The following is a 25,186-nucleotide window of genomic DNA, read 5'->3' on the forward strand; positions in this document are numbered from 1 at the left end:
ATCTGGGAGGTTGGAGATTGAAGAGGGGAAGTAGGAAAGGAAAGGAAAGGAAAGGAAAGGAAAGGAAAGGAAAGGAAAGGAAAGGAAAGGATACCTATGAAGGGTGGAGAAGGAAGAAAGAAAGGGATTGGGGGGTGTGGAGGTAGAATGTAGAGGTGGATGAGGTGGATAAGGTAGTGGGGATGGGGATTCACAGAGGGAGTGTGAGATGAGGATAGGAGTTTGATTTTTGAAGAAGTAGCTAGACGAGGTTGTTTCATGTTATCTCGCCTTTCTCTTTCTAGAGGGAGCAATAGATAGATAGATAGGATTGATCTATACAAGACGTAGAGGAAACAAAGGGAGAAGAAAAAGGAAATCGAGCAGTCCATGCATATGACACGCCAAATGTTACCTATACCTAGATATAGATGGAACTACATGTGGGTGGATTTGGATGGACTTTGTAGGAGATGATGGACATCCTTTTGTCTTTTCTTCTGTCTTTTCTCTCTTCTCTCTCCTCTTCCTTCTTTCTATTACACATCCCCTCTCTCTCTCTCCTCTCATCCTCTTCCTAATCTCTACACTCTTCAACTCTCTCTCTCTCTCTCTACCCATTACGCCTCTCTTCCCCATTGCCTAAAAAAAAGTCCAAAAAGATGCCTCCGCCGCTGTGCGGAAGGCTTGTAGTAGCAGTAGTAGTGGTGATGGTGATGGTGGTGGTGGTGGTGGTATCAGGCCAGAGTTGATGCTCAAATCGCTCTCATCAAAGTAAACAAAAAAGCAAAGAAACAAGAGGTAGAGGAGCGCTATTATGGTAAGGTATACAAAACTTCCATCCGGGGAGGGGGGAGGTTTTCTTCCCTCCAGACGAAGTAGGTCAAGTCGAGGTCGAGATATCTTCATCATCTTCTTCTCCCAAGTCAAGCTCGAGATATATCATCATCTTTTCTTTCTTTCCAAGTCCAGCTCGAAAAAAAAGTCACCCCGTCTCTTCCTTTCCTTCCCTACACGTGTGCATATCCGTACACATACACATACAGGTGGAATCAATCAACCCCTCCGATCACTACCACCACCATATATCGACGCGGGTCTGGACGAACTTCTCGACGGAGGAGGTACAGTAGGGACATTTGAGTCTGCGATACGATATTGTCGCTCCGAAGTCTTGGATTTGCTGGCGGAGGCTTTGAAGGCTTTGGTGATGTCTTCGACGGAGAAGCTGTCGTTGCGAGGGATGGTGGACCGTGAGGTTGGTTCGGGCATCATGTCTGTCATTGTTGTTGTTGATGTTGTGACGATGATGGAGAGGATGATGATGATGATGGAGAGGTGGGTGGTTGTGAGAGGTGAGAGTCCTTGTGTGTAGTGGACACTGGACGTCGTGCGTGTGTAGTGGTGAGAGGTGTGTGGCGTGAGGTGTTTCTCGGGTGTGACGGAGGGGGCAAAGGGATAGTTGTCAATAAATAGGTCGTGTGGAATGTGCGACGTATTGATTTATCGTTGTTGTTGTTGTTTCCGTAGCAAGAGTATGTCACATGTGTGTAAGAAAGGGAAAACGAGACGAAGTGAAAAAAAAGGGCGAGGAGGGTTTCTTTTTTATCGTCTCCGATCGAAACGGCCTGAGCTCAACAAGCGGGAGATTCTATTGATACCTGCATCCTGGGATCCGCCAACCAAGCGCAGGCCAGGCATGAGATTTCGAGAGAGAGTCGAGGGAGCAGAGCCAGCCAGCAGGTTCACAGGTACATCATGTCGTAGTCAGGGAGGTCGGCGTCTGGGCTTCTGGGGCGCGCTAAGTAAGGTTGCGCGGCGTTCGGAACGAGTTGGCCAAACGGCATATGTGATTCAGTTGATGATGTGGCCTGCCGCCTGTAACCTGTAACCTGTCCAGTGTCCGCAGAGGGAGGGAAGTGAATAACAGTGGACGGGCCAGTAGGAGGTCGTCCGATGCCCCCACCCCCCTAGTCAGACCAAGTGTTTGGCACTTTGGCTGCAACAGAAGAACGAAAAGAAGATCGCTTTTCCTTTGCTGTGGGGAGGACTCGGGGGAGGGAGCCCCGGGGGGCGAAGAAGCGAAAGGGGAGGGGGGGTACTGTAACTCCTGGCATCTGGGCGTGGTACAAACGGAGCCGAGTCGAGGGAAGCATATTATTCTGGGCGACTCTTGAGCGACGCCAGCACATCTCACCGCCAGAAGACGACGGGCTGCAGCAGTAGATCACCGATGCATGTGGAACACACAGACAAAAGTGTTCGACGGTGAATTGAGGCTGGAACAAAACAAGGCGCGCGTCGCGGGATGCGTAGAGCGAATAATCGCGGCCGCCCTGTCACCCTTCCCTTGCAGTAGAACCACCACCACCACCATCTCCTCGTTCGACACAAATACGTCGCCCGGAGTCCCCTGCCCTGCTCTCTCTCTTTCACAAACACACCCTTGCCAGCCCTGTCTGATACTCTGCGTATTTGCCCCGAGAAGAGAAGAAAAAAGACCAAAAAGAGACGAGAATATTGCCACGCGGGTACCGACTACCACCTCACTGTCGTCGGTCCACCAGCGCCACCATCACCACCACTACCATCATCATCATCATCAACATCATCATCATCGACATCGCCACGAGCTTCTCCGCGTGCATCCGATGTCTCCATCCATCAGAAACCGTCGCTTCGGTACAGCAGCACTATAACTATAGCCTAAACAGGAACGATGATGAAAACCAAAAAAAGTCTCTTCATCCTTCTTCTTCTTCTTCTTCTTCTTCTGCTTCTGCTTCCTTTTTCCTTCTTCCCCACAACCCACAGGCCCCATCCCTTCCCCATCATCCATGGGCAGTCTCACAAAACCCCATCAATTTCGTGTATTTTAGCTTCGCACCACTTACCATATGTACATAGCCCCAACCCCAGCCCCAGCCCAGCCCATACCATGCCCCCCGGGAACGTTTTTACTGTAGAGTGTAGACCTTCCCCCCTACATGAAACCCGCTACAAAATACGGGGAGGAAAAAAAACCCCCCGCAGCCATCCGAGTCGCTGGTGCCATTTGATGGGCGGCTGGTGGCGTCGGCATCTTCGATGGCACTTTTTTTATTTTTTTTATGATCGACAGGACTGGAGGCGGCTACTATTATCTAGTCTATATACAGTATACATACTAGGGAGGTACCTAGGTATCTATGTATGTATGTACCTGGGAGGTACGGTACTTTGTGAAGTCTTTGCCTTGCCTTGCCTTAGGAGGTACTCGATCTACGGCTGTTGTTACACATTGATACATTACTTTTTTTTTGAATCTAGAAAGGGTACCTTATTATTAAGGTAGATGGAAGGCTCGTCGGATATACATTTGCGCGTGCGTATGCGTGTGTGTGTACGTGGCTGTGTGTGTGTCCATGGATAACGACTAAGACATAATTGAAGGATTTTAACAAATTTACATCATTTCTTGATTGTGAAGGATTTTTCATAAAAGGATCTTTACAGCTAATGTACTTGCTTGCTTGTTGCTACCCAACTGACGGTATACGAAAGAAGAAAAGAAGAAAAGAATCGTGGAACCAACCTGATCTTATGCATGGGGATGATACCATCATTACTCTGCGGCACAGTAGCACACCTCCTCCTCCTCCTCCGTCCTTGTCCTTCCCTTCCAAACATTCCAAGTATACACCATCCCCTTTCTCCGCCAAATTTTCATCATTCTTTTCGATCAAGTATAACCACCTAGTTTCGTAATATCTCTATCACAAGACCGACACCGACACCGACACGAACAAGAAGAAGGATAGATAAATCTCGATCTATCCTTCTTTATCATTATTATCATTATTACTACTACCTCTAACACAACCAAGAAAAATGTACCATGTAATATAATAACAAAAATACAATTATACCTCCCTACCTACCTACCTACCTACCTACCTACCTACCTCCTACCTTTCAAACTTCTCGTCCCGATCGCCCCCCGCGGGCCCGGCCACCGACAGACGCACGCACGCAGTATCAATCACACCGATGTTGATGGCACCACCATCACGACTCCTGTCACCGGTCCGAAACTCAACGACCGGCCCGACCTTTTTGTCTTTTCTTGCTCTGACTTCCGACACATGTTGCTGTACCCGCAGTGATACGTTAGGTAGTAAGGTAGGTACTATTGTAACAACTTGGAAGGCCCCTGTTGTAGATACGTAGGGATAAGGGATGTAAACTGGCATTTTCCTTACTTACGAATAACAAAATACGGTCTTGGTTTTCTTTTTTTTCTTTTTCTTTGTTTTGGGGGGTCGGAGGTCTAGACTCCTAGAGAGAGAGAGAGCGAGAGCTAGGAGGTAGGAGGTAGGAGGTAGTATTCCAACCCTGTGGTTTGAGTGAGTGAGTGGGTTGAGTGACCGTTCAGTAAGTGAGCGAAAATACGGTAATGCGGGGAAAGGGAGAGAGGTCTGAGTTTTTTCATTTTTGTTTCGACTCTTCTATGGGACAAAAGCGGAGTTTTCCCCGGACTGTTTGACTGACGTTTTTTTCTCTACTATGTAGGGAGAAAGAAGTGGGTAGTACATCTAATCTACCGTTTTATCTACTGTAGGTCCCTCCGTACTGTTTGTTGTCCTGTTTCTTGTTTCTTAATTATTGATGGAATGTACTTGATGCTATTGATGAGTATTAAAAAAAAAAAGAAAGATGCAACAGGCGGTCCGTCGGGGGGAAGATAGAAAGATAATTCGGTAACTTTCAAGTTCTTGTCTATTTGTTTTATCCTCGTATTAGTCTAGTCTAATCCAGCCGATCAATCAATCACAGAAAGATGCTATACTATACCTCCTACCTTATATACTTATATCCTCTCCGGGCTATTAACGAAGAATAATCGTAAGTGTTTTTTTTTAAAAAAAAGCAAAAAGAAAAAAAAAAACACAAAACTACTACAACAATACATTCCCTATACCGCCTACCGCCTACCTAGTTTTCTTTTTCCAACCTCTAAAAACTCTACAGTATATATAGAGGTAAGGTAGGTAGATAGGTTTATACCTATCCCCGAGCTAGGTCAAACGCAGTTTACAACTCGTATAATAAAATAATATTCTTGTTGTTAAGGTATTTATATTAAAAAAAAAGAATTCTAGAAGGTAGGCTTGTTGCATAAACGACAAAATGCTTTAGAGAATCTAGTTTGCGATAGTCTAGTTGATAGATATTCCCGAGGCAGGAGTAGGAAGATTCTAGATGTGTTACTTTGATGGAATGAGTAGAAGACTTCTTGGGGAGCTTCTCTCCCTCGTGAATTTGGAAATCACTTCTAAATTACACCTCTCCTATTCTAGCAATAGTAACATCAAGTCTAGTTCGTTTTTTGAATACAACTTTCACAAGCACAGACCGAAACAACTTCTTGCTAACGTCATATTCATAACAACAATGCATATACATGTATTTCTTTTCATACGACTACGTAGGGGGGTATCTCCATTTACACATCCAACACATCCACACATCCCACACATCTCCATCTATCCCATCTATCCCATCTATCCAATCCATCCTTCCTTTCTCCATCCCTGTTATCCCTCCTCCCCATCCTTCCTCACGACCACGACTCCCCCTTCTCACTAGCCGGCAACTCGTCCGAAGCCCTCACGGCAGCAAGTCTCCTCTGCGGATCGGCTCCAATAGCCATCGCATCCGCAATTCTGCGATCGAGTTCGGCTTGAATCGAGTCCATTTGGGAAATTAACCAGATGCCGAGTTCGAGGGGAGGTTGGTCGGATTTTTTGGATTTGGAGGGTGGAGGGCCTAGAGGCGGTAGAAAGGGGTTTGCTTCTTGTTCTTCTTCTGGGTATAGTGATGAGGGGTTGGAGGTTTGAGATGGAGGGGGAAGGAGAGGAGGAGGAGAAAGGGATGGATTCTCCTGCTCCATGGTGTGATCGTCGCCGTCATAATCACCCTCACCACCACCACCAATCTGATTCTGATCTTGATTTTGATTCTGTTCCTTCTCCTTTTCATTCTTCTCCCTCTCCTCCTTCCACTCCCTCCACTCTCTCAATTCCTTCTCATACCCCTCCCACACTTTCTTCAATTTCATCCAAGCATCATATTCCTCCGGCCCCTCAAAACAAATCCCATAACCCTCACAATAACAAACCCTCGGATCCGGACAAAACACCGCCGTACCATTAAAAATCCACTGCCAAAAATACTCAAAAATTCTCCCACTCATATAATCCGTCAACGCCGTCTCCAGAATCCAATTCCGAAAATGTCTATACTTTTCTCGCGGCACCGCGCGGATGCGAGTGGCCGTCACAGCAAATTGGGAACAACACGGTTGCGCGAGCACACGAGGCACGTATAACGCTTCCGTTTCAGCATCATTTGCGACGATTTCAAAAACTTGTTTCCACGCTTCTTTGACGAATGGTTCTTCGGATTTTTCCGTGTGCGGGACTGTGGAAAAGGGGAATAAATGTTCGGGACACCCGGGGTTGAAGTGACAGCGGAGATTGAAATATCCATCTTGGTGGATTTTGTCGAGTCGTAAATGCCGGAGCATCGAGGATGTGTTGCTGTTGAGCATGATGTTGTTGTGCCAGGCCAAGAGGTGGCCGTGGATGAAGATGGAAATGGGGGGAAGGGTGTGGTATTGGTCGATGATGTAGGTGAGGTAGGCCATGGCTTCGTGGCCTTTGTTGGCGGGCGTGTGGAGGGGTGCGGAGACGTTGTCGGTGACGTAGATTTCTGTGGAAAAGTAGCCGTGGGCTTCTGTTGTTGGTTCGAGGAGATCGCCGAGTTCGTCGTGGAGCCAGTTCATGTCGTTTTCTTTGGTCGTGGATATGACGAGGACTGCCTTGGGTGCTACTTGAGGCTCGTTTACCCCCATCGAGGAGGGGGAGGATGAGGGTGGGAAGGGGGAGGGGGAGATGGTGGGCTGCGAGACGTGGAACGGAAGCCCAAGAAGTCTCGTCGTGGTATCTGGTGGATGAAAGGGAGGAGCATCTAGTTTCCTGGGCATATCTGGTCGTACCGCCGCAAGAGGAGGTCCCAGGAGAACATCTTGCGTGCCTTTGCCATTTGCTGTTGTGGTATCGTCGTGCTTGGAAGATGGGCCCGTTCGTGATGGTAAAACAATCTCCCGCAGGGAGTAGTAGTCTCGTCCACTGGCATAAAAGCAGACCAGAAGAGAACCCGAAAGAGCCGCTGCCGTGAGCAGAAATACGAAGAAACGATACATGCCGGGGTCAAAAAGGGAAGATCCCGCTATGCAACTAAACACCGGCTTCGCAAAGACATGGCGGAGAGGGATAGAGACAGGGGGAGACAGGGGGAGGGAGGGAGGAAGAGAGATAGAGAGAGAGAGAGAGAGAGGAAGGGAGAGAGAGAGAAAGAAAGAGAAAGAGAGAAAGGGGGACGAAGGAGAGAAAGGTAAGAGAGTAAGAGACAGAATATGCCAGTCCCAGGTGTTCGTACTATACTTAACACTTCATCCTCGTCGTCCCGTCGTCGTCGTCGTCGACTCGCACAAGGTAAATCGCTTATTATTGATAACTATCCGTCAGTACCTCCTAGTCACACATCAGACGCAATCCGCTCTCGCACGTGCGTGCACGCGTATTATAATACATTAAAGACTTAAAAAGTCCTCGCATTCATTTGCAACACCGGACACCAAACACCGCAGCACAGGATAGTATCCCTGTATGTTGATGATGATGAATGATGAACTTGTGAACGCGTAACACACAAAAAAAAATGTCTTGTCTTGTCTTTCCCCCATCTCCTCCCCCCCCTAGCCAGCCAGCCAGATAGATGCTTGTCTGCGTAGTCTTATCGGTTGGGGCCCTTGGGGGGTGGTGGAACTGAGCGGACGGACGGACGGATGGGCGGGCGGCGCAAGACCAAAACAAAAACAAAAAACAAACACGAGAATCAAATATCCGGTAGACTTTTTTGGTGTTGTTGTTGTCGGAGAGAGAGAAAAGGTCAGTGGCACACACAGCAACACGGATGCAATACTTGTAAAACACAAAAAAGAAAAAAGAAAAAGACAAAATTAGGAGATTGCAAAACGATAGATAGAGAAAAGAAAGTTTTTAGTGCTGACTGAGATTTAATCTTAGTTAGCAAGCCCTGTCTGTCCAGCAGTGTCCAGGTGTCTTACCTTACTCTTTTCTTCACTACCTAACAACAATGTTTGATGATGCGATGCTGGGAGGGATGGGATCACTGGGAAGTGTATGTAAGGTTAGGTAGTTCGGACTAGGGTGAAGTTCCGTTCGTAAACGACGTACAGCGGTCCGCTTGGCAGATTGAAATCGTTCTAGAACGGGCTTCTAGGCTGCCTACATGTACCCTTACATAGGTACATACAGTACCTTGCTGAGTAAGAGGACAGACAGGACTACTACATATACCAGTTCTGACTGATCATGTCGACGAGAATAGGAGTTGACTGCACTTTGGCATCATAGGTAGAGAAGCCAAGTACTCATGTTCAGACTCAGACGAAGAAGGAGAAGAAATGGCTGTTCATATTACTCTGTCGTCACATAGCATTCCCTTCAAACCCGAATCCCCCCCCTTTCTCTGTCTGTTCATATAAAAGCAAATCGCTCGCTACCTCTCTTCACGAATCGAAACGGAACCTTTCCCGTACGCATCTGTATGGTGATGATGGTCATCATTCCATTCTTCAGCAAATCTCTTGCGCGGGCATCAGCTTTCGTCCACGCTGCACGCTTCTCGGCTTCGCTGGCCCGGGCAAATTGCTCGTCGGACAAGTACTCGCTCACATCCAGTTCGACCGTCCACGTCTGGAAGATGACGGCCAAGACGGCCAGAATCTCCACTTGGGCGAATCGTCGCCCGAGGCATGATCGGTAGCCTTCGCTGAAGGGGAGGTAGGCTCCCTTGGCGGGGCGGAAGAGAGATGCTGCAGTGTCAGGGCGCTTGTCTGTTTCGAATTCGAGACCTTCTTCTGCGGCATACTCCTCGTCTTCATGCTGGCCGGGTGTGGTTTTGCTAGGGTCGAGAAGCCAGCGCTCCGGCCGGAACTCGAGCAGATCTTCGGCAGATGTGTGTGGCCAGTAGCGTGGGTTGCGGTGGGAGGCAGCAGTGTTCAACGTCACATACGTGTTCTCTGGCACCGTGATCTGCTTGCCGTCAATGTGGAGCGTCTGCGGCCGATCCTTGGGAGTGACCTTGGGTATGCCAATCACAGGAGGAATCAGTCGCAGCTGTTCGTTCATCACAGCACCACACATGCTGCCAAAGAGCTTTGCCATGTCATTCTCATAGTCCCACTCGGACGATGGCCGATTGCCCAGGATCGAATCAAGATCTTTCTGCAGTCGTCTTTGCGAAGCCATATGCATTGCCAGGAACAAGATGGAGAAGTGAATCGTGTTTGCAGCCGTCTCGTGTCCCGCCAGAATGAAGACGAATGAATTGCCCATAATGTCCTCGTCCGTGAAGGGGAGCTGTCCGGCTTTGGCTTGCGCCTTTTCCGTGTCCACGTTGACATCGACGTTGAGAGTCTCCTGCGTGAGTCCGGCACCCTTGACCAACGCGCCCATCAGATCCATATTCCCTGTGTCTCCTTGTCCCTCGCCGGCGCGGACTTGTTGTCTTTTGGCCTGGTACATCTCCCGCATGTACTGACCCCACTCGACATATGCCTCATTCGCCGTCTTGTGAATCTTCAAGGGCGACCGCGGCAGAAGCCAGCGGGGCGTAATGATGATTGTGATGAGGTTGTGCAGCAAGACCTCCAATGCATCCTTGTATGTCAACGTGTGGCCCTCGGGGACAGTTGCCACTTTGCCTTCATGAGGCCAATGCAACTGGACGCCGAAACCAGCGAGACTAATGACATGCAGAGACAATCGCATCGATTCTGTTGCTACGTTCCATACGGGCCCGCTGTCTTTCTGATCTGTGCGGATCCAGCCCGCCATCATACCTTGGGCCTGTCGGAGCGACTCCTGCCACACCAGGTGGTTATTGCGCTCCGTGAATGGCGGACTGGTCACTTTACGGTGGTGCCGCCACGTGTGGCCCTCCGTCGACACAACACTCTTACCAAAGAGGTCCACACTGGTATACATCCATATGGGCTTGGGAAAGTCTGCACGTCTCGTTGCGATTTGTGTGGTAGCCTCCGGGTCAGCGACGAACAAGGTGTTTGCCCCCGGAGATACCAACATGAACATGTCGCTGCCCATTTCTTTGAAGCTATCATACTGCTTGGCCCAAGCGAACTCGGGCACGACATACTGCCTCCAAGTAGCATTCCTCAAGGCAGGCACGGCGTCGATGAAGGGCAGCCAGAGTCGATGTGTGACCAGCCAGAAACGGTTGAATGTGTAGACGGGCAGCACTACGTATGGGATGCCGGACTGCTTGGCAGCAGATATGTTCTTGGCCAGAGCCCTGTACGTGTTCACGGCGTACAGGGCCAGTAGGCCCAGGAGAGCGAGGCCAAGATACGAAGGCCCCATCTTGTGGAAAGTTGAGAGCCAGAGAACAGGAAGCAACAAGACGGACCAGGATGCCGAGTGATGTCGGTGATCGTCGCTCGCGTCTCGGTGTATCTTGTACCTCCACGACCGGTTATTTGGAAAGCAAATGTCAAGGGTTCAGGCCAGTGCGTGCGCGACTGCGTGTCCGAGAAGGATCTGCAGCGGTGTGTGCCTGAAGAAGTGCGTGCTTGTTGGGTGCGTGAGGGTAGCTTCAGCGATGCGTGACAATGAGGCGTCGTCGGCGGATCCTTTTGCCAAGATCTATACGGGAGGTGGGAGCGCCACGCAGCTGTGTGAAGTTGCGAGCGTGCGGGTGGTTGTGAGAGGAGAAGTTGATCCAGGAGGACGGGGAAGGGAAAGGGGAAGGGGAAGGGGATTTACGTCTGTCACCAGTTGACAGTACTCTTCACAATCGCAAGTATCATTCGATAGGTAAGTAGGTCAGTACCTGTTGAGCTTTCACAAATTTGCCAGGCGATGTTGGCGAATGGCTGATGTCGTCCAACGTCCATGACGAGACACTGCGACGTGTACAGCCAATGATATGCTTCCCTTGCATGTTCGGATCACGCCTCTCCCGTCCTCGCTAGATTCTCGTAGCCTACAGTAGCCATTTTGTGCACACGGCGACGCCTTGGAAACTGAGCAGCGCAGCTTCAGGAATGTGGGTGTGGAGATATGTGTACAAAGGAGGCAAGTCTTGCGCTGAGACTCGGACTCGTCGAAGGGAGTACGAATGGGATCCTCATATGCCTTCCGGATCGAGCGGTCATGTCATGTTACCATGTGTAAGCAGAAGACCAGACCGTGGCAAGCCGGAAGACGGGTAGGTTAAAGTTATGGATGTGTAGACGATCCGGAAGAACGTCCCGAATGTGTTTTCTGCTAGGAGGTACCTCTTACCACCACACATCACTACTACCGCAGTCTACCACCACTTTGTTGCCCGCTGGGAGATGGCATGAGGGCCTCTCGCTGGCAGTGTGATGGTGGTGGTGGTGTTGGTGTTGGGTGGCCGTCTGTTACCGAGATGCCCTCGCCCTTGAGATGACACGCGGTCGTTTACCCATTCTGGCCTGCGAAGCGAGAAATAGCACTTGGAATAGGTAGATACAGTCGTACAGATGTAGTACATACAGTGTGCAGGGCAGGCCAAGGCAGGGCAGGGCAGGGCAGGGCCGAGCAGGGCTGAGTGAGCCTACTTGCTAGGAGCCACCTCCCTAGGCGTCGTTCGTGACGGTTCGTACAGACGCCGAGACGACAGCGTGGGCGGATCTCTGGCGGTAAGGGAAGACTCGTGACGTGGGACGAGGTACACTTGTAGTTACGGTACTGACCTGACCTACAAACTTCGCTTCGAATACTACCTGACCTGACAGTACCTTACCTGTATAGTCTGTGCTACATCATGTACTCATGTACAACATGTACCTCCTACCTCCGCCTAACTCCTACCTCCCTCCTCCTCCTCCTCCCTTCTCCCTCCCGCCCCGTTCACTACCTCCGTAGGACACTAGGAGGTAGGACACTAGACAGACACTTCTCTCATCATGCCGATCCCGACCTAGTGGATCGTCCGGCTTCTCGTCGAAAATAGACGTAGTAGTAATAGCAGTATGTCTACACCCTACGTGTATGGTGCAATGTACCTTCGCCAGATCCACCGCCAAACGCAACACGATGAAACTATCCGTAGCTCGCTACCAGTCTGCCGGTTCCTCTGGCCAGTTCACTTGGCTGCGAGTGAGGCAGACTGAGATAGAGAGCGAGAGAGGAGAGCCCCTGTCATCACCAGTAAGCGATCTGACCAGCACCTAAAGCTTGTTGTGCTCGCTAGCAGCGAGTGCCGCCCATTGAGATCATCAGACATAGAAAATTTTTGATAGAGGAGACGATGACCTCGCAACGATAAAGAGAGACATGGAAAGCAAATAGACGAGAGGCCCCAATCGATGCTGCTGCTGTTGCTGCTCGTCCGCGGGGGCCCCATCCACGCACCTACGCACGTTCGCTTTGTCTGATCTCTGCGGCGGTGGATCTCCAATATATATACTCTGACTGGACACGCACGCCGGCCCAGTAGGCAAGTAGTAGTCTCTTATTCCTACTCGTATATACCTCAGTATCCCAAGACCTGCCGCTCCTCAGCCACGTCTACCCCCACTCCCTCCCTCCCTCCTTCCTCCCTCCTCCTCCTCCCTCTTCTCCTCCTTCTCCTCCTCCTCCTACATATACTCTGCCATTCGCTCGATCCAGCCGCCTATTGCTCAAACAAGACAAAGGCAAAAAAAAGAAGAACTCACCTCATGTGTGTCCCCGAGCCAGAACCCAAAGGCGGCAACATGGGCCTTCAAGTCAAATCCCCCGCTATGGCCGCTGCGCTCGAAGTAGCAACACACCCGAGTGCCTCCACTTCCAGTATTACTACCGCAAGACCTGCTGCTGCTGCCGCTGCTGCGGGAGGAGGATTCTACTACGATACATTCTTGCAATCCATCTCGAATGACATTAGCATCTACCTCGCGAAGCAACAACAAGAACATCAACAACAACAACAACAACATCAACGTCAACAACAAACCGCAAATCACATCTCGCCATCATCCACCTGTCGCCGAAGACCTTCTCCCATGGAAAACGTCGTCCAAGAACGATGCGGCGAGCAATCCAAGAAACGCAAAACCACCGCAAAGACTTGCTGCTGCAATTTCCAGTCTGGACCGAAATGTTCTCCCAAGTGAATTTTCTCTTTTTTGGGGGGGATTACATGTACTTGTATAACATGTATACGCTCGGATTCATACCCATAATGACGAATAATGAATAATGGATGAACGATGAATGATGAATGATGATGATGATGTTTGTGAAGAAGACGATGAAGAGGAACCTTTGAAGAAGAAGCCGGGAGTGGAGAAGAAGAAGATGCTGAAGATGATGATCAAGATAACGATAAACGATAACGATACATCAAACATCAAACAAACATTAACCACCAAACATCAACATCGCAAAATCACGAATCACTTGGATGACCACATCACATCACATCACATCACATCACCTCAGAGAAGAAGAACATCATCATCATCATCATCATCATCATCATCATCATCATCATCATCATCATCAATACCTATCGAAAAAGGCCATCCATCCATCCATCCAGCAAGCAAGCCATAGAACCCTAAGTTCTTAACGTCTGACCTACCAACCAACCAACCAACCAACCGATCCAGTCGGTCATGCCAACTACCCCTGCCTGTCACGACTGTCCTATCCTATCCTGCCCTGTCCTGTCCTGTCATACCAGACTCAGACTCAGACTCCAAACACGCAACGCGAACGCGAAACGCAGACAGAGAAGCAGAGAGAAAAGATTCTCTTTCAATGGAGATGATTTTTTTCATACCTACTCTAGATATACCTAATCTGCCTTTCTGCCTTTCTGCATAACAGGACAGGACAAGACACGACACGACACGACACGACACGATACGACACGATACGACAGGATAGCATAGTATATGATACGACACAACAAGATACGTACGATAAGACAAGACCTAGCCTTAGCCTACCTACGTATATTACATCAAGTCGAGTCGAGTCGATAAGAGCTATACAACCCTACCTACCTATCTGCCTACCTTCTACAAGTCTATAGGCTATAGGCTATAGCTAGAAACTTTTACCTTACCTGGATGGATGGATGGGTAGACTTGCCTTGACTTTTGATCTTGAGATTGGGATTGGGATTGGATTTTGGAAGGAAGAGGTTTCAGAAAGCAGGGAAGAGAAGGGAAGAGAAGGGTGTCTACTTTACCTACCTGATATAGGCAAAGTTCATATAGACAGACAGGCTATGGTTCTGTAGGAGGAAAGAAAAAAAAGAAAAAGACTGAGTCGACGAACAACCAAAGATAGCGGAAAGATATCATATGATACACAAGAGTCAAAGATCATCGAGTCTTGATATTCTCGATTCTAACTACTTTGTATCGATAATATCATCATCATCACACTCTCACCGCCAAACCAACCCATGTGGAGTGGCATCCCCATATCATATCCTCTTCTCTCTCCTCCCCCTCCCCCTCTCTTTCTCTAATAAATAACAAACGCCGTGGTATCCAACATCGACATTTGCGTACCTTGGTATCGTGCAGTGAAAAACAGTTCAAAAACAAAGCCAGCAGTGCCGGCGGGTCAAGCAGAGCAAAGTTAGAAGCAAATTCGCAGAGACCGTACATGCCTCTCGCCTCCTGTGATCGACGGGCGCTCATCCTCGTTTCTTTTCTTTCAAAAACACCATATCTTCTGCATCTTCATCTTCTTTCTTCTTCTTCGTCATGCGTCATCATCATCCTCCATCTCCCAAAACATCGTGGGTTGGTTTCTCTGGGGCCTCACGTTACGACGACGTGCTCGGCAATAGCCATCATCACGTCCTCCCGTGCCTCCTCCGAGAAGCTTTTCATGTCGTGTGTCCGGGCCTCGAGTGGTCGTGGACAGGGTCATCACCTTGTGTTTCCGCACGGTCGTGTCCAGCATGCAACATGCATCGTAGGACCACCCCACCGAAAGGTTGTGGGCGGCGGGCGGGCGTGTCGTCGGGTCGTGCAAAAGCAAGCGCGCATCACCGTGGTATATGCACAGGTGTCGCACACTCCATCTCGCTGCTTCCGCGGTCATGTGAGAGCGAGCCTAAGCGAGTACCCACTCGGTACCTCGCTTAACGTACTTATCCATCAACTGCGTCAGATCGGCCAGCACAAAGCGGCAGATGTAGAATCCAAAGAACTCGGCTGCGTGGCGAATGCTCAGTTCCAGCCCAACATGCGTAGGCGACGAGTGTCGGAGGCCCGGATCCTCGACTTGTCGGGCTATTTGATCTGATAGACATGTTAGCGAGGTGGATACATGTACATACTGGACCCTAACACCAGTCAAATGACGTGCATCAAGCCGAGCTGCACGCAGCCAAGCGAAGACGCCTCAACCGATCCATGGCCATGCCCATAGCCATATCAATACATAGCTTCGACGGTATCCGTCGGACCTGGCCGTGATGCAGCCCGCCCAGCGTACAGTACGAACAAGTGTGGACGGACAGGTGCATGATGGAGCGGTCTGCTGAAGCTGCCAATGACAAAATAGTGCTGACTTACCAAGGATTTGCACGCCGTCGAACAAGCGAGCCAGTGACCCCATGTAATCCCTGTTCGGGCCCTCGAAGAGTAGATTGCGAGCCTCTCTTTTGTTCCCTCGTCGCTCCACGGGGACAAAGTTCGTCATTGGAACCGACGCCATCGTGTGCGCATCCTGTGCATCGACCCTGAATGTCGGCGCAGGTGCCGCCGTGCCACTGCCACCGGACAGAGGTGCTCCCGAGCTCTTGTTTCGCAGCTTCCGCCAAGAGCTGAGATAGCTTTTGCCGGAGTTGCTCTTGGCTGCCTTATCGACACCCGTTGTGCTGCTCTCCGGAGGAGCATTTCCAGCAGTCGATCCGACGTGGGCAGCAGACGCCTCCTTGAACATGCCGAGCGCACCATGTGGACCGACGTCTGCCCCCAGCTTCTTCGCGAGGGCAGCCTGAGCCCGGTCCATGACTTCTTCAAAGCTCTCCAGCTCAGCCTTCACGGCATCTGCATCATAGGTGTCCACACCTGCCAGGCGACCGAGTGCTGCAGTCAGGAGATCGCAGCTTGCAACCTTGTCCTCAACAAGCTTCAACTTGACACCCCGTGTCTGCCAGACCTCACGCGGTACAAAGAGTTTGTCAGTCAGGAAGCCACCGCGCGGATGCACGATCGTCGAAGACAATGCACGCATAAGCCAGAACGGACGGAGAAGAAAAGGCTCGGGGCAGGGTTCGAGACCAGCAGGCTGAGGCTGTTGACTAGGTGATCGGGGCGATTGTGCAGACGACAGAAACGTGTCGAACAGATGAATTCCGCCGCCCAGCTGAGAGTCATAAGACATGTGCCCGAGGGATGGGAAATCGGCACGTTGCGAAGTCAAGGGGTTCTGACTGTGGCTTTTTCTCGCTGCAAAATTCATGAACGTCGAGCTCATCGGTGTCGCCATGGACGAGATACCGTCCAGATCCGGAGACGCCAGCAGTACTGTATGTTGCGCGTGATCGCGTAGACTGATGGTAGACCGGTTCTTCTTGAATAGCATGGGCTGCGATCCTTCCAGTGCATCAGCGGACGCCACCTCATAACTCGGTCTGTGATCGTATGTGGCCCGATCTGCATCGTTCACGACTGCCGCCAGCTCGAGCGATGGCGGTGATTGCAACATGTGATCATGAGCAATGTCAGAGGGAGCAGGTTCGGGCAGGACGTGGTCGTCCGATGTCCTCTCGTCATCATCTTGGAGCATAGGACTCCTCTCGGTGTTGAATGTGGACGCGCGCCTGCGAACTGGGGGTGGTACAGAAGTCTCGATTTTGAGCTGCTTGGCATTGGACTGTCTGCGATTTCGTACGCTTGCACGCCTGTCATCCGAGCTCGGTGGCCTGGGCAACGAAGACGGAGTGGGCGCCGAAGAAGTCGTTGGAGCGGTGTGCTTCCGAATTGCTGCCGTTTGCGAGATGCGGCTGCCCAGAACGTCTTCTGCGACCGTGGCCAGAGACGATGCAGCAGTATCGCGTGACGAAACCTGCGAACTCTGCCAAGTATTGCGCGAATTGTAACTCGAATCAGAGAAGCGTGGCAGCGCAGATTTCGATGAGACTCCAAAATTGAATTCGTTGCCAAAATCATTGGTGATCTCGTCCAGGATGCGCTCCTCTTCATCGTCTTGCTCGGTATTGGCCATGGACGACTGAAATCGTTCTGCATCGATTTCGGAGATCTCGGAGGCAGGCACCTGGACAGACTCATGATTATTGCCGTGCCTGTGGCCCCTCGGCTGGTTTGGGCGCGAATCAAGATCAGGCTCCAGTCCCTCGTCGTACGCAGCCTCAATTGCAGCATCGAAAGCTTCGTCAAAATCAGGATTGGTCTCGGCGCTCAAATCACGCAAATGCTTCCTGTGGGAGCCTTGGTGGTAGGAGTCACGCGAGTGGACGGAAGTAGAGCAAGAAGAGGCAGGTTCGTCAATGGGATCCAGCCACGAGGTAGAATCCTTGTCTGAGGCATCACCACTTCGAGACTTCTCGGGAGACTCCCAAGCTTCCACACTGTGTGGCTTGGCCTTTGGCGATTCAGGCAATCGTTCCGCGGACCGTTTGGGCGACAAAGGTCGAGGCATATATTGCGCGTGTTCGGGGGGTGGCAGCTGTATTGATGCTGGGTGTCGCGCATGCCCATTCGCGGGCTCCGCGCCGGAGGTTGATGCGGAGGACGGTCTTGTTGTGTAGATGTCCGAATTCTCCTCTGTGAAATTTGTGGATCTTTCCACGGCAGCCATCGTCCCTGTGAAGAAGCTGTCGCGATCATTGCGCCGATATGATAGCCTCGGCGCTCTGCTTGCCTGGCTAGCAGGACCCACGCGTCCATAAGGCGCATCCAGCGTGTGATCTACGGGACTCACAGCGCTCAGAGGTGTCGCAGGCAAATCTTTCTCATGGCTCGTGTGTGTATTTTCCTGTGCCAATTGCCTCAGCTCCTCCATTCGGTTGCTATATGTCAATCGAATCGCATCCAATTTTCGCTTGTCGTCCTCGCCTGTCGTCCTTTCCATGACCTGTGTCAGCAAATCACAAGCATCTCCATATGCCTCCAGCGCGCCCTCGTAGTTCTGCGCATTGTCCAACAGGACTGCTGTGTTTGCTTTTTGCAATGCCTTGGAGAGCATTGTCTTCTTGTCCTTCTCTGTTCGATCTTTCTGTTTCGGCTTCCTGTGCCCATCATGGCTCCCATTCCTCGACGTCGACATTCTGGATTTGTGGTGTCTTCGCTCTTCCATTTCGGGGCGCGACTCTGCTGCGACAGGCGCAGCACGTGTGGGTTGTGGAGGGACGGAGACCGATGCCGAAGGATTGCGCACCATGACTACCCGTTTCTGTTTTGCCATGCCATAGGCAGACAGCGGATCATCGAAGAAGTCGTGATGTGCATAGGCTGTGGCCATTGGCGTAGATACCGTCTGAGAACTGCTGTCAGGGGAGTCCGTGTCATTGGGATCGGTCAGCGCAGGTGTCGTGTGTAGAGGTGGTAGGGATGTCAAGTGGTGGGCTGGATAATCCGGTCTCGTGGGTCGCCTCGACTGTTGTGGACTCGATATGGGCGATGAGTATGCGGATGTCACATTTCCGCGCTGGGGACTGGCTGTGGGAGAGAAACCAATGTCCGGATGCCGCCGCGGGGACTCGTGGTGCTGCTGACCGACAAGCGATGCCAGGACAGCGCCACTGCTGGAACGATTGCGTCGCGAGGTGACCCGAGAGGCCACGCTGGTGCTGGTGGAGTGCGACCAGCGATTGACCGAGGGGGCGGGACCAGACGAGGCGACGTTGTTGTTGTTGTTGATGATGCTGTTGCTGTGGTGGTCGTGGTCCGTGGGCGACCCGGGGTGGGCGCGAGAGGAGTCGGCAGCAGTGGTGGTGCTGCGATCAACAGCTACGCTTTTCCTTCGGCTGAGGTCATGTGGTGTCATGGGATGGCGGTCATGGCGCCGTAAGTAAAGTGTCTGCGAGTCAATGGCGTCGTCCAGGTTCCCTGATGGCACGCGCGTCAGCGAACTGGGGCGCTTGGTTGTGCCCACCGCAGCGGATGACAGCGAGTTCGAGCGCTGGCGCTGGTGCTGGCTCTGGCTTTGGCTCTGGCTCTGGCTCTGGCTCTGTCGGTGCGTCTGGAGCTGGTTGAGCAGGGAAGTCGAAGGAGGAGATGCAGCAGTGGCGGACGAGTTGTTCGCTTCAAACGGGCCAGTTGAAACACGATGCATGTTTCACGCTCCCCACGCCACGATCCCCTTCGCCGATGATGGCGGCCCTAAAAGTTCGTGTCGCGCGAGTCTATGAGCGCCGTCGTCGGTATAGCGAAATGATGGATCGTACTCTCGTCGGTCCCTCCTGGGACGCTGCGCTGCAGCCCTACGTAGGTCAGAAGGTAGGAGGTATACCTACCAGTCGCAATGCAGCTCGCGCAGAGTTCGCAGATTCATGCGATCTGCACCGATCCGCGACTCGTGCAGAGAGTCCTTTTGCGCCGCGGCCCAAAAGGGGTCTCTTCCTCTCTCTCTCTCTGTCTCTTCTCTGTTCCTCCCCTTCGCCGTCTGCCTGTCACTCTCGTCAAATCAATCCAACCTGTGCAAAAAAGTTGTCGTGCCTGAACGATCGGCCTGCCGCGTGCGACGGCGGCTGTCCACAGAGGCGGCGTCACCCACTGCGTCTGCTGTGCAACGATGTCCTGAGTCGCTACGATGCTAGAGGTGTCCTCCCACTCTTTTGCAATTCAGACCGTCTGCATGGCCATCGTCATACAGAACTCTCTCTCTCTCTCTCTCTCTCTCTTCCCAGAAATAGCCCAACAAGGCGGCAACGTCCCCCACTGCGTCGCCGCTCGCCGATATTGACGTGGTGCACGGTGGTAGTCGAGGTGTCAACGTGGAATCGTGGACCAAGATCCTGCCTTATTTCATAGAGTTCTTCCCTCCTTTCTTTTTTGACGTCTGGCCCCCAATCACTCCACCTGGCCCGTGAGCAGGGCGTCTGGTCTATCTCTCCAAGGCGCGTGGATGGCGTCAGGATCAGGGCGACCAGACTCGGGGAACTAGGGCAATGCCTGTGGTGCCTCGTGCCGTTCGAGATGCAATGAGGGGAGTAGTGTATTGGGAAGTATCAGTTAGGTGAGGGACAGGTACCTGAGGTATTGGCGCGTCGCCCAGCACCTCTTTTCTCCGCAGCCGCGTGATGATGATTGTGATCCGCGGGTAAATGGAATGGTAGGTATACAACAACAACAAGCGCGCGCAACACTCGTGGGGCAGGGTCTGAGGTCAATATTCACGTCGCATCCGGCACTCGTGGACCGTGGCCAGCACTCTGGACCTGGGCTGGTATACAGTACAATAAAGTAGTGTAAGGTACAGTAACTACCTATGTAGGCTAAAGGGACTGTGAGACTACTCGGGCGCTTTCTTTTCGCCCCCAGGGGGGGAAGGGGAGGGATTCCTGCCTCCCCTGCACGATGCCGGGAAACTCCACTCAGCAGCCCCAATCACTGACGGTTGTCTGCAGCAAAAGCAAAAAATCTTTGAGAACTACCGAATCACCATCGTCGGTAGAAACGCCCAGTGTCATCGATATACGGAGGTACAGGTACCTTACTGATAGAGAGAAGAACTACATGTACCTAGGGATCGTGGCCCCTCGCCCTTTTCCGAGGAATACGCTAGTTGCTCACTCTTGCAGCGATAACTGTTATAGAGTACGAGGTACCAATCAGGTATCCAATACATTATACAGGTATGTACCAATGCTACCGTACATGTACCACTTCACACTTCTCGTACCTCCTAGGAGGTAGAAGGTAGCAGCAATTCACGCAGGAGAGGGAGGCTATCGTACCTCCTATAAGCTCCCCCCTCGCTAAATCGCTTGTGTACAGTACAACAGTAAAAGTACCTCCTAGGAGGTACCACCTGTATCAGTATGTCTATACTGTCCACGCACCCTTGCGATCGGCAAGTGATATACTACATAGGTATTCCCAGCGACAGCCCTCCGTGCTGATCACAGACAGGCCCTGTTGACTTGCCTTGCGGGTGTCTGTGTATACCTACCTAGTGTCTGTGTCTGTGTCAGCAACACGGATCCATGCTTGAAGGCTTGAGACTTCACACCTGCATGATCCACGCCTGTCCGACTGCCCCTGTTCAGGAACCATCTAGCATCTGGCATCTGGCATCTGGGAATGACTGGCATCAAGCAGGAACAACAAGTGTTCTTCTCGACGAGTTCTCGTTTTAACAAGCTCGAAAACTCTCGGTATCGAGCACGATTAGCTACTTCAGGGTTGCAAAGTGCACTGATCCAAATGATACCAGGTACCGACCTACCGACATTGTACTGGATCCATCCGGAACTCAACTTCCGCCCCTCATAGTAGGGATAGCGAGATACATGGAAAGAGGCATGGCTCCATGCCTCTGCACAAAAAAAATAAGGGGATCGTCGAGCATTCGTGTGATTTCACGTTTCTTTTGTGTATGAGTCGTCGGCGGGTCAAGTGGGGGGAATCTCCACCCTCCACCCTCCACTTCCATTTCCTCCCGCAACAGCCGCCTGCCCTACCTCCTACGGTGGTACCTTAACCAATATTTAGAGAGCCATCTAAGCAAATATTTCACGACAGGTCCCAATGGATCCATTCTGCAGGTCTTCACTACCGTAAGGTACGTATGCTTTTTCATCACACCGACTTCGGTATTACAATATCCGACAGTCCCCCCCTCGACCTTTCATCTCCCTAGGAGCTACTACTGTACTTTCGTCTTCGCTACGGAGGTACCTTTACCTATGTACCTCCTGTTGCTTCCTAGCGTTGACCTGGTCGAGAAAGATCATGGATGTGGCGATCGATGCGAGGTTGAGCTACATGTAGCCTTGCACTATTATTATGTTGGACCTCCTATACCGAGTACGCTGCTTTTGCGTACAAGATTGATGATGATATCTGAGATTGAATCTTACCAGGTACCTGTACCTACCTACCTGACTTCTGCTCTCTCTCCTTTTGTAACAATTCCGCCAAGATGGGGTTTTGCCCCTGTGACTCTCGAGCAATCGCATCTCTTCTCCAATCCGCATAGGACCCAATACCATCCCCTTCCACAGCTCGACGTAGACCCTGAAACAAGGCTTCAAATTCCTCTCGATCGGCAGAAACCGAGCCACCGAGAAAGAACAAGAATCTCTGATACTTACGACCCTCCAGAACAATCCGTGCCAAATCTTCTCGACCGCGCTGTTGGAACATGGCTGCAAACTCCCTCTCCTCAGTCGACAAGATGTTACTCCCGTCGTAGAATTCTGCCACGGGCCACATCATACAGGGCGCACTAAAAGCCAATTGTGCACACTCCGTCGAAGCCCATTCCCAATCGATGATTCCCGTGATGTTGAAGTTGTCGTCGACGAGGATATGGTCGCCCTTGTCATCGCAATGTTTGATGTAGAACGAGCTACCATGCGTAGCGTTCTTGATCAGATTCGGAATCTGATCAAGTCTCCATAGGTGTGTCAGATAATGATCGACGGCGTGCGTGCATATTTCTCCCTGGGAAATCATTTCCATTTCATGCTCGACGAACGATCGCAGCGCATCTCCTAGAGATGTAAACGGTCCGAGGGATTGAGATGGTGTGCGAAACAAATGAGGTTGGGCATATGATCCAATTCCCGCACCGCTGGAGGTAGCAGCAGCCAACGAGCCCATGCTTGAAAATGGATATTTCTCCAGCTCGAGAAAGACATCTACCAATTGTTCCATGACCTTACTTCTCTGCTGTGCAGTTGCCCCATTCCAATCCAACGGCTTCCCAGCCAATTTCTGCATCAGCACACATGGCGTCCCAATCCCGCTCTGCTCGTAGGAAGCGTGATAGAAAATTTGCGGAACAGGAAGTTGCGTCTTCTCACGAAGAAACTGTACTAGAGCCACTTCACTATCAAAGATGATTCTCTGCGTCTCCAAAGGCGGAAGTGTGGGGTCTTCGAGCCGTAATCTCGCGATCCAGACTATGCCGTCTGCGAAATGGATGTCGAGATGACAGTTCTGGCCGCCCATTTGTTCCATGACTATCTTCAAATCGATCTGCGGAGAGTTGGCGTCTGGTGGTAGAGCGGGCAATGTACAAGGGATATCATTGCGTAGGCGACTGGCAATTGCTTTCAAAGCAGCAAAATCTACTTTTGCGAGTTGAGTACGTAAATGTTTCTCTTGGGCGAGGTTGTAGGCAGGAAAGAAAGCTTCGGAATCGAGATTCTGTTTTTTTGTTTTTGTTTTTTGGCGCAGTTAATGACATGTTTGTGGTGTGTACCTAGAGGTAGGTAGGTAGATACCTTATGTATGCAATGGGATACTGACTTGTGAGGGACATGAGTGAAATTCCGGAGCTATATGCTTTACACAGCGGTGGCTTGAGCAGATCATGCAACTACCGATATCACGCTCGGCGGGCGCAGAGCAGCCTTCGAAATCGCATGTTCGGAGCGGCATTCTGAACTTTGAGGATGGTGTTGTTCGAGGTTGATGATTTAAATAATAATACGGGAGAATAAAGGGGTCAAGAGCACTCTCGCGAATGAGGTGAGGTATGTTATGGCGAGATGGATAGCGCTAATGCTATAGTATTCCTTCTATAGGCAGAGAACTTACTGTGCCTCAAGCTGTGCCGCTGGGTCTGCCACGTGGTTAGTGGAGTGAAACTGGTCACTGGTAGGTACATGTATTAATGTGGTCACTGGTAACCTGCGTGTCTGTGGTACAATAAGTGAGGATAGAGTCAACCCGTATTGCCGCCGGTGCGAGGACAGGACGCCAATCAGAGTGCACGAAGGTCCTCTTTCAGGACCTCCAATGGAGTCAACTGCGATGTACCTCCTACCGTAGGTAGTTCACACTTCACCATCAATGCCCTTCACTTGGCCAATACCGTCCACTGGGCTCATCACTGACAACATCGTCCTTGGACCTGAGAACCCTAGGTAGGTATTATGAAGTGAACGAATGTGACCGAGTTTCGTCCGACATCATCTTGCAAATCTCGATACCAACTTCCATTCTTCTTCTTCTTTCTTCTTCTTTTTCGCCTACATTATGCTCTCGATCATCATCAACAATATCATAAATATCCAACATGCTGACGCCAACAACGCAGACGAATCTCGTCCTGCCAGGATGCCTGCCAACAACACACCTAGTATTGACCCTTTTCAGAAGGAGAGATACTCGATAAGTACATACCTACATACCTACTTTCACAGACTTTCAGTAAATTCAGTCTTTACAGGGACGCTCCGGACGAAGTTCCGATACGTCGACGCGGCACTTCTTCACCAGGAAAGCATGTCTGTCAGTCCTTGTTGTCCCCTCGACAAGCGGCTATTATTGAGTATCACATCCTGGGAGTGGATCATCTCGGCGGCTAATAAAGCAAACGGGACTTTTAAAATCGCCAGCAGCTCTCTGAGCTCTCTGCTCGTATGGACCCTACATGGACCTTACTACTGTACAAGTCTACAACATTCACGATTTTTTGCAAGGTCTTGAAACTGTGCACTGTTACACGGACAGGCTGGCGACCTCCTGCTCATTATGTTGGTTCTGTAGTCCAGCTTGCTGCGGTGTCCCGGTAAGAACGACCTTTCAAGCGGGCCTTTGCATGCATACCCCCCCTTTTCAAGGACGTTTGGTATACACATTCCACCATGGCAATCACCATTTCCCTCGTTGAAGACACAAAGACCAGGGCTACATTCAGCTAGCACTTCTGCGTTTGCTTACGCATATCAAAATGTGACGAACACTTCTTTGCGCTTACGAACACTCCCTCTTCGGGGCTGTTCAATACCTGGTAGCCTCTAATCGCAGTTGCTACAGTCAATATAGTTGCTAAAACTTTGTTAGAACTTTGGTCAACTTGATCGCAGTTGCCGCATTGTAGGTATCTTGGAGCTACCGCAACAGCGGTTGGAGGCTACATGTACTAGGCAAGGT

The 25,186-nt window shown here is 51.0% G+C and overlaps 7 protein-coding genes across 7 annotated transcripts; 2 read left to right on the top strand and 5 right to left on the bottom strand.

Moving 5' to 3' along the window:
- Nucleotides 1-371: 371 nt before the first annotated feature.
- On the bottom strand, nt 372-2,007 carry SEPMUDRAFT_149479 (uncharacterized protein). Its single transcript, XM_016905578.1, has one exon. The coding sequence runs from the start codon at nt 889-891 to the stop codon at nt 622-624; it is 270 nt and encodes an 89-aa protein (XP_016761073.1). The 5' UTR covers nt 892-2,007; the 3' UTR covers nt 372-621.
- A 4,018-nt stretch (nt 2,008-6,025) lies between these two features.
- On the bottom strand, nt 6,026-6,835 carry SEPMUDRAFT_27345 (uncharacterized protein; the record flags this gene model as incomplete). The annotated part of the gene is made up of 1 exon (XM_016908423.1): nt 6,026-6,835. A coding segment is annotated over one exon (810 nt), but the record flags the coding sequence as incomplete, so codon positions are not given.
- Nucleotides 6,836-8,514: 1,679 nt separating this feature from the next.
- Nucleotides 8,515-10,824, bottom strand: SEPMUDRAFT_149480 (cytochrome P450). The gene has a single exon (XM_016905579.1). The coding sequence runs from the start codon at nt 10,488-10,490 to the stop codon at nt 8,586-8,588; it is 1,905 nt and encodes a 634-aa protein (XP_016761075.1). The 5' UTR covers nt 10,491-10,824; the 3' UTR covers nt 8,515-8,585.
- A 1,931-nt stretch (nt 10,825-12,755) lies between these two features.
- SEPMUDRAFT_149481 (uncharacterized protein) lies at nt 12,756-20,517 on the bottom strand. Its single transcript, XM_016905580.1, has 2 exons — nt 15,683-20,517; nt 12,756-15,406 (listed from the first exon to the last, which is right to left on the bottom strand). The coding sequence occupies exons 1-2, from the start codon at nt 19,407-19,409 to the stop codon at nt 15,219-15,221; spliced, it is 3,915 nt and encodes a 1,304-aa protein (XP_016761076.1). The 5' UTR covers nt 19,410-20,517; the 3' UTR covers nt 12,756-15,218.
- SEPMUDRAFT_117496 (uncharacterized protein) lies at nt 12,818-13,252 on the top strand (the record flags this gene model as incomplete). The annotated part of the gene is made up of 1 exon (XM_016901342.1): nt 12,818-13,252. One exon carries the CDS (start codon nt 12,818-12,820, stop codon nt 13,250-13,252), a length of 435 nt encoding a protein of 144 aa, XP_016761077.1.
- Nucleotides 20,518-22,122: 1,605 nt separating the features above from the next.
- Nucleotides 22,123-23,708, bottom strand: SEPMUDRAFT_66516 (uncharacterized protein). The gene is made up of 2 exons (XM_016909751.1): nt 23,555-23,708; nt 22,123-23,452 (listed from the first exon to the last, which is right to left on the bottom strand). The coding sequence occupies exons 1-2, from the start codon at nt 23,684-23,686 to the stop codon at nt 22,172-22,174; spliced, it is 1,413 nt and encodes a 470-aa protein (XP_016761078.1). The 5' UTR covers nt 23,687-23,708; the 3' UTR covers nt 22,123-22,171.
- A 713-nt stretch (nt 23,709-24,421) lies between these two features.
- SEPMUDRAFT_149483 (uncharacterized protein) lies at nt 24,422-24,927 on the top strand. The gene has a single exon (XM_016905581.1). The coding sequence runs from the start codon at nt 24,684-24,686 to the stop codon at nt 24,921-24,923; it is 240 nt and encodes a 79-aa protein (XP_016761079.1). The 5' UTR covers nt 24,422-24,683; the 3' UTR covers nt 24,924-24,927.
- Nucleotides 24,928-25,186: the final 259 nt, after the last annotated feature.

This window comes from Sphaerulina musiva (genome assembly GCF_000320565.1).
Source record: "Sphaerulina musiva SO2202 unplaced genomic scaffold SEPMUscaffold_5, whole genome shotgun sequence".
NCBI lineage: Eukaryota > Fungi > Ascomycota > Dothideomycetes > Mycosphaerellales > Mycosphaerellaceae > Sphaerulina > Sphaerulina musiva.

Excerpts from the sequence above, each read along its gene's own strand:
- SEPMUDRAFT_66516 (XM_016909751.1), bottom strand. The coding sequence starts at position 23,686 with ATGCCGCTCCGAACATGCGATTTCGAAGGCTGCTCTGCGCCCGCCGAG. Across the intron at positions 23,453-23,554 it reads TTCACTCATGTCCCTCACAA|AATCTCGATTCCGAAGCTTT; the intron begins GTCAGTATCCCA and ends ACAAAAAAACAG.
- SEPMUDRAFT_149480 (XM_016905579.1), bottom strand. The coding sequence starts at position 10,490 with ATGGGGCCTTCGTATCTTGGCCTCGCTCTCCTGGGCCTACTGGCCCTG.
- SEPMUDRAFT_149479 (XM_016905578.1), bottom strand. The coding sequence starts at position 891 with ATGATGAAGATATCTCGACCTCGACTTGACCTACTTCGTCTGGAGGGA.
- SEPMUDRAFT_149483 (XM_016905581.1), top strand. The coding sequence starts at position 24,684 with ATGGACCTTACTACTGTACAAGTCTACAACATTCACGATTTTTTGCAA.
- SEPMUDRAFT_149481 (XM_016905580.1), bottom strand. The coding sequence starts at position 19,409 with ATGCATCGTGTTTCAACTGGCCCGTTTGAAGCGAACAACTCGTCCGCC. Across the intron at positions 15,407-15,682 it reads CGACGGCGTGCAAATCCTTG|ATCAAATAGCCCGACAAGTC; the intron begins GTAAGTCAGCAC and ends CATGTCTATCAG.